Source organism: Tupaia chinensis, unplaced genomic scaffold, assembly GCF_000334495.1.
Source record: "Tupaia chinensis unplaced genomic scaffold, TupChi_1.0 Scaffold000117_2, whole genome shotgun sequence".
Lineage (NCBI taxonomy): Eukaryota > Metazoa > Chordata > Mammalia > Scandentia > Tupaiidae > Tupaia > Tupaia belangeri.
The window spans coordinates 8,397,377-8,405,501 of NW_006159583.1; the positions used below are offsets into that span (position 1 = coordinate 8,397,377).

Below are 8,125 nucleotides of genomic sequence, written 5' to 3' on the forward strand. Positions count from 1 at the left end.
CCTTTAGCCTCAAACACCCTCTCACCTAGTAGAAGACCTACAGGATGTGATCAAACAAGAATCTGATGAATCTGGAATTGTTGCTGAATTTCAAGAAAATGGACCACCTTTACTGAAGAAAATTAAACAAGAGGTAAACGTGAGCTCCTTTGGAAGGAACAAGCGGTGACTTCCACTCCTTCGGTTGGTGTGTGCAGCTTCTGTGCCTGGCATTGGTGTGTCGCGTGTAGCAGAGCTTTTCATGCAAGGTTTTCATGAGAGATGCAGATAAGAAGAGCCTGCCAGGCTGCAGGCATCCGACCTTACATTTGGGAAAGCCAGCCATTTCTATCTACTTCGTGTTAGGGTAGAAAACCCAATAGTGGGAAACAGCAGATGACGTAATGGTTACATTGCTGGACTCCCACATAGTTGACCGTGGTTCAAGCTCCAGACCCAGCTGCTTAAAGCACGCCAGGCACGTGTGCAGCACGCCCAAGATCCCAAGAGGAGAATGGAGGAGAAGGGTTTGCAGGCCATCCTCCCTGGCAGTTGATTTCTCGTTTTCTGTCTCTCTGTCTCTCCAGCAAGTGCACATGCCCTATAGCAAAAAAATCTCTCTTTCAAAAACAAAATGAAATAATACCTGATAGAACTAAGGAAAGAAGGAAGCAGATGTTTAGTGTGTGTGTGTGTGTGTGTGTGTGTGTGCGTGTGTGTGTGTGTGTTTTATCAGTGATCTTAGATGGATAGATGATAGATTGAAAAATATTTCATTTTCAATCAAATGTCATGGAGAATTGGAATGTAATTTACAAGAGTAATATCTTTAACTCATGGTATAAAAGAAAGGGAATCTAACAGGTAAGGATTAAAGTTTTAGCTTGTTGGCAAGAGGCATTTCCAACAGGTTCGGTCCAGTGCCTCCTGAATTTATTTTCATATAAGGATGAGCGTTTGAGAGAATGGCCAGAAATTTACTCTGGAGTGTAGATGTTTCAGGTGATGTTCCAGTGAGAGAAACAACACAGCATCTCTTGTTTACCTGTAGGTGGAATCTCCAACGGATAAAGCTGGGAACTTTTTCTGCTCAAACCACTGGGAAGGGGACAGTCTGAATACTCAGCTGTTCACGCAGGTATCGCCGGTGGCGGATACGCCAGTAAGTACATATGCACGGACTCCCAACTTACTCTGTGACATTTGTGCCTCACAAAATCCTGTGTTTGGTATATGGAGCCACTGTCATTTCAGCACTTGCTCTTTAAGCCTCTTATTTCTAACTTATTTCTTCAGTGACTTTTCTCAATGGCTATTAATGTATTGATACAATGTAAAGTTGGAATTTTGTCTATGTATTGGAAACACATTCTATTCTATTGCAGACTTTTTCATTACTTATTTTCTTATTTTTTTAAAAAAAGAATTATTTAATCTTTTATTCATTGTCATTCTTTTTTTATTTATTATTTATTTATTTACTTATTTGTTTTGAAGTTGGCCAGAGAGAGGGAGAAGAAAAGTGAGAAAGCAAGCTGCCAGATCTGGGACTTGAAATAGCAGTCATCCATGTGGGTGTCCAGCTGCCTTAACTACCACACCACCTGCTGGCTCCAATTTTCCTGGATTTTAATGTCCTTGCCACTTAAAAATCTGCTGCATGGGTATTTTCAGGAAAACAATGTTAATTTTTGTGTTTTCCTTTAATGTATGTGCTGTCCTAATATAGTATTCCCTTTTTGTTAGGTGTGTTTTATTTGGTTTGATGTAACATCTAACATTGTGCCAATCATGCTGTCTCTGGTAGACATCCACTTTGTACTCAATATTCCATTTCTCTGGATACCATCATTTTTTTTTTTTAAATTTGCCAGCGGGTGCATGCACTTACCAAAGAAAGACAGAGAGAGGGAGAAGGGAAGGGATCCCCCACCCCCACATGGGGCATGGTCACACCACAGTCTCTTCTCCATTTCTCCCTCCTTTCAGGCATACACACGTGCCTAGTGTGTTTTTCAAGCTCTTGGAACAGTGCATCAGACTTGTGAGAACGAGACGCCTTAACTACCAAGCCATGGGTAGCCCAGTCACCACTACCACCTTTAAAGTTTGTAATTTATAAATGGTTGCCCCTATGTCTTATAGAGAATCAGTGCTAGAAACAACCACTAGAATTTATTTAGCATGTACTAAGTATGGTAAATATTGCCCTAAGGGCTTTAGATAAATTAATTCATTTAATACTCGTACCAATCATATACGATTGCTAATATTACCACTTTCATTATACCAACTGGGAAGCCGAAGCACAGGGAGGTTTAGTCATTTGCTCACAGTCATAGCCTTAATGAGTGGTGGTGTGAGGTTAGAACTCAAGAAGGCTGGTTCAAACTGTTCCCCATTGTACTGTACTGCCATTAGTTTGTTAGCTCTAAAATAGTTCTCTACTAATTTTTTAAATAGTTATCTTCCTAGAGCTTAGTAAATCCTTTATTTCTTTTCTTTTCTTTTCTTTTCTTTTTTTTTTTCATTACCAGATAGAGAGAGGGAGAACATGAATGGCCATGCCAAGGTTCCTTCTCTTCCAGTCTTCTCAGGATTTTGGACATACATACACATGTACCAGGCATGATTTTTAAGCCACCTGTTCTGGGACTTGAACTGTGCAGTCAGTCATGTAGGATCAAGCACCTCAACCTCCATGCTCCCTGCTGGCCCTCTTTTTAATGTCTTAAAGTTTATTTATTTATTTATTCCATATGTGAGAGTCACTCAAACAGGATCTTCACAACACTGTCTACCCCTTAGTCTCAGTTGGCCTGGACATGGGCACATATATACCCAGTGTGTTCAGGGAGGTCATGGGATATGAACTCGGAACCTTTTTCATGTAGGTCCAGTTGTGTCACTGCTCCACAACCACCAGGCCCCAGTAAGTCCTTTTTAAGAAAAAGAAAAGAAAAGGAAAGGAAAAAGCATGTATGTTAGTAGATGTTCTGTGTGTGCCTTCCACGTGCCTAGAACTGTGTGGGGCCCCCACCTTTTCATTTGGGTGACGTTTGCCACATGAGATTAGGGTTAATACATAGCTGAGTTCTCCATTTAGCTCCCAGGGAAGAGAATTTCTGGCAGACACATCCATTTTTTCATGCTAATGTGTACCATTTCGTAGTAATCTGCTCTCTACTGCGTTACAATTGTATTTGCTCTCGTATTATTCAACCTCATTTAAATTTCAAATAAAAAACTTTCCCTTTAGAATATTCTTACAAGTTCTGTTTTAATGACACCAGTATCAGAAGATGAAGACAATGTTCTCAAAGCTTTTACAGTACCTAAAAACAGATCTCTGGCGAGTCCCTTGCAGGTAATTATTCTGACAACATTGGTATCTTAAAATTCATTCACTGAAAAACTGCCATCTTACAGCATTTGTGTGTGTGTGTGTGTGTGTGTGTGTGTGCGTGTGTGTATTAACATTTTAGACAGAAGAGTGATGCTTTTAAATGATTTTTTATGTCTAAAAAAGCTGCTATATTTCTTTGTTGCTACTCATATTAGCCATGCCAGAAATTTTCATGCGAGCAGGTTCCCAAAGCATAGTGAAGTGAAATATGTCTTACCGTGACCGAGACCAAGATCATCTTTACACATCTGTCGATATCTTCTGCTTTTAAATATTTTAGAGAAGTATATCTATGTAGTTTACTTTTTGCTCCACAATTTTTATTTTTTATGCTTTTTAAGCAACCGAAGCTCACAGACTATTTGGAATTTAAATGAAGTTTAAAATTAGCTAGATGGAAACAGTTGTAACATATTTGACTATCAGAGTAAGAAAGTCAACTGTGAAAGTCGTGTGGCTAATCTGTACTTGACCATCTGCAGTCATGTTTTAATATCAAAAGAGATTTCCTCTGTAACCCTGAAGTAGGTGTGTGTTGATGAAATATAACAAATTCCAAATGAATCCTGTGCCAAATGTAAATAAGAATGCAAATTTGCCTCCCCCTGAATTATTTAAAGCAGTTCCCAATATTAATAGTCCAATACCTAGCCACCTGCTGAGCCCTCCCCTCTACCCACTCTGTTACTTGGAGGGAAACTTTGTAAAACCTGGAGCAGCGGAATCTGGATTCAGAGGTGAGATGTACTGATGCTGTAAGCTCAAAGGCATCATAATAGAAGGCTTCAAGAACTATTCCTTCCCTCAGAGGGCTTTCCCACCATTAAGATGAGCCATCTTTTTTTTTCTTCTCCTCTCCTCCTCCTTTTTCTTCTTCTTCCTCTTTGTCCTCTCCCCCTCCTTCCTCTTCCTCTTCTTCCTCTTCTGCCTCCTTCTCTTCTCCTCCTCCTCTCCTCCTCCTTCTTCAAGAGAGAACACACATGGAAGGAAGAAAGATTGGTATTTTCAGAAGGATTTTACCATGTTGCAATCTTCCTGCTTCAACCTTCAAATGAGCTAGGACTACAGGGATGTATCACCATCCCAGACTGTTCAGCTTGGTCTGGGAACTAAACCCAGGCCTCCCATGCAGCCCCAGCTATCACACGGCAGTGCTTTTTGCTTGCATCACTGGCTGGGCCAGCAATATGCCCTATTCACATGTTTGCTCCAGATTATGACTCTTAAACTTTCCCCTTTTCAAGTATTTGTGATACTTACTATTATTTTTAAAGTAATACAAATTCAGCTGTAAGGGTTGGTTGGCACACTTTGTCATTAATCACATTGTTTCCCTCCTGGTCTCTGTCTGGTACTGGTTCTTTTGGTGAAAGATGGTTGTGGACTGGAGTGTGGGAGCGGGGAAGTCAGTACTTAGGTGAATTTGGGGAAGTTCCTGAATCAGTTGGCCCTGAGTAGCCACCATGTGAAGAGGAGTCACAGTTCCACAAAGAACTGGGACATGAAGAAGGGAACAAACTCCACCTAGGCATAGATGCATACACAAAGGGGTAAGACAAACACCAAAGTGAAGGGCAGCCATTTCAAAATTTTACCTACGGTGGATCCTGGGTCCAGAAAAGAAACCATTTCTTTGCATTTCTTTGTCTTTTCCCTCCTAAGTTATTTGACTCTTGATTTCCAGAATGTAGCATTCGATTACTGCTATCAGTACTTAAGTTAGATTAAGGTTTGTGTATATTTTGTAACCTACCTTACTATTTATGGGAAATTATGAATTTCAAAGAGCAAACGTGAATATATTTGGAAACAGTTATCATTATGTAAGTTAAAAACACTGGCTATTTATTTTCCTAAAATTGAATCCTAATAGCTTTTGGGCTTATCAAATAGAGCAGCCAAAACAATTTAGGACTGAATGTGGTGGCTAGATAGTAATGCAGCAGTAATGCTGCACTGAGGCTGACCCACATGGAAAGGTTCTGGGTTCAGTTCAGAGAGCTCCTTCAACATGCCAGTCATGCACATGCTATGATCCACGGCTGACTGAAGCTTGAGGGTGGATCATGGCATGAAAGTCCTATTCAGAGTACCTGTCTCTGTCTCCCTCACTCATGGAAGAAAGAAAAAAGCCTAAAAGAAAAAAAGTTGGGGTCAGCAGTTGTTGTAGAGGTTACATCACTGAACTCCCACATGGTCAATTGTGGTTCAAGTCCCGTGGCTTGAAACTCACAGCAGGCACATATGCAAGTGTGCCCAAGATATCCTGGGAGGGGAATGGAGGAGAAGGGATTATGGCGTGGCCATACCCCCTGGGAGGGTGATTTCTAACTTTCCTTCTCACTGTCTCTGTCTTTCTCTCTGGCAAGCACACATGTTCTAAAGAATAAGCCTCTCCAAAAAAAAAAAAAAAAAAAAAAAAGGGAGGAGGAAGAAAAGAAGTTGGAGGCCACCTGGTGGCATGGTAGTTAGGGCAGCTGGAGTGCACACTGCTGAGCACACAGTTAGAGTCCCCAGATCCAGCAGCTTGGAAAGTATGCCAGGCATGTGTGTGCATGCCCCAAATCCTGAAAGGATGGAAAAATGGAGAAGGATTTGTAGTGTGTCCATCTCCCGTGGGAGAGGGTGCTTTCTCACTTTCTGTCTCTCTGGCAGGTGCATGTGCCTCAGGGCAAATTTTTTTAAAAGTTGGCCAAAATGTCAGTATTTATAAAAAATAGGTTGTCTACTTTTTTACTGTAAAGTTTTTAATGCCATTATGTTAAAAAAAATAGTATGGAAATTTGTCAATGTGTTTGTATTTTACTTAATGGAAATACTGGTTAAATTCAAGTAGTAGCTCTATTTTATTAATCAGTATTTTCTAGTATAAATCAATCATATTTGGTACTCTACAGAGTCGAATATCCAAGTGCTGAGGTTAAGTCATATATTGCTATTGTGGAAAGGTAATAGTTGCCAATTCCCCCAAACTGAAGATTGGAACATAAAAGATAAAATGGAGAATCAATTCTCCTATTTATACTGTAAAGGTTTATTGAGTTACAATGATGAAATATACTTTAATAATCTTCCATGATAGGCAGCTGATTCATTTGGAGAAAAAAAAATGAATGAGTGCTATCTTCCAAGAATCTCCTTTGTTTTGTGACATGAAGATCTGGCTTCTGAGATCATAGAATACATGATTTCTAAGGCCAGCAGGTGGCATGGTGGTTGGGGGTGCTAGACTCCCACATTCGACCATAGTTCGAGTCCTGGACCTGGCAGCTTGATGCCTTTCTCTTTCTCTGGTGAGCACATATGCCCTATAGCAAGTTAAATGCTAATACTTGTAGTAGTAATAAAATTAAATAAATCGTTAAAAACATAAATCCTTAATATTCTGGTTCTCAGAATATTTTAAAGTTTTCCCATTAATCCAAAAAGGATCTTTTTTCTCAATTTTGCTAGAGCACACGTGCACTTGTTGGAGAGAGACAGAGAAAGAGAGAGAGGAAGCACCCCACCCCCATGGGGAATGGTCACACCACAATCCCTTCTTCATTTCTCTCTTCTTTGGGGATTTTGGGCACACATGCACACATGTCTCAAGCTACTGGGTCCAGGATTCCAACTGTGTAGTCAGCCATGTGGGACTTAGCTCCTTTAACCACCACACCACAGTTTGATCAAAACTGAAACCGTTTCACACTTCAGGTTTGGTTAAGTTTCTTAAATCTCCTTAATCTCTATACCAGTGCAATCTAATGGAACTTATGCAGTGATGAAAATGTTCGATGTGCTGCTGTCCCGCAGGATGGCCACTACTGAGGCCATTGTGGCTAGGGCTGCTGAGAAACAGAATTTTCTATGTTTCTAAAATTGCTCAGAGGGCTAGAAAACTTTGGCATATCCACTTGCCAGGCAGAGACAGACAGAAAAGTGGGGAGGGAGAAAGTGCTTCCCAGCGGGACATGGTCACATCACACTCCCTTCTCCATTTCTCCATGGGTCAGGATCTTGGGCACTAACAGCATGTTTTTCAAGCTGGCAGGGCAAGACTCAACCCTGGCCATGTGGGATTTGCCTACCTTAACCACTAGACTACGGCCCCAACTCTGTTAAACGTAAGTTACTTTAACTTAATAACCACATTTTCATGTTTCTTGAAATTAGCCATTCCCCCAAAGTTTTCTGGATCCATTTAGTGGGAAATGGTAGTTTGAGACCAAAATCAGGGTGCTGAGTATATTCATTATTATGTGGATTGTCATGGAGATGTAGTGAATTTTAATAACAAAGAACTTCCCAGGTAGCTCCTAATCTATAATATATAGATGGAATTTATTTAGTTTAAATAAAAGAGGCTTAAATAGAGGCTTCTATAAGCCATTATGCACAGATTGTATTTTTTAAATTATTTATACCTAATTGTGACAGTTGCATAATATTAATAATGGTTAGTTTTCATTTTTTTCTTTCTTTTTCTTTTTTTATAACTTAAGTAGTTTTACATTGGGAAAACAAGCAGAGTACTTTTATAGTAAAAATGTTCTGAGATATTTTTGATATCCCTGTCTTTCATGTGGCTCAGAATATGTGAGATTTTCACGCCACACCTTGTCAGTACTCAGCCTTTTTACTATGTTTACCATATTATAAGAGTCTAGAAGCTTATAAAATGATTACAATTGAGGAAATAGTGAAAGCAATCAGCCTAGAAAGCTTGTGGTTTGAAGCAGGAAAGGCAGATTCGCT

At 40.0% G+C, this 8,125-nt stretch overlaps 1 protein-coding gene across 1 annotated transcript in view; it reads left to right on the plus strand.

Annotated features, from left to right (window-relative positions):
- The window catches only part of MYB (MYB proto-oncogene, transcription factor), a 45,273-nt gene that overhangs the window by 22,377 nt on the left and 14,771 nt on the right, over positions 1–8,125 (plus strand). The window contains 3 exon segments of the mRNA XM_027770256.1: positions 8–133; positions 1,031–1,141; positions 3,239–3,346. Coding sequence (XP_027626057.1) covers positions 8–133; positions 1,031–1,141; positions 3,239–3,346 — 345 coding nt within the window.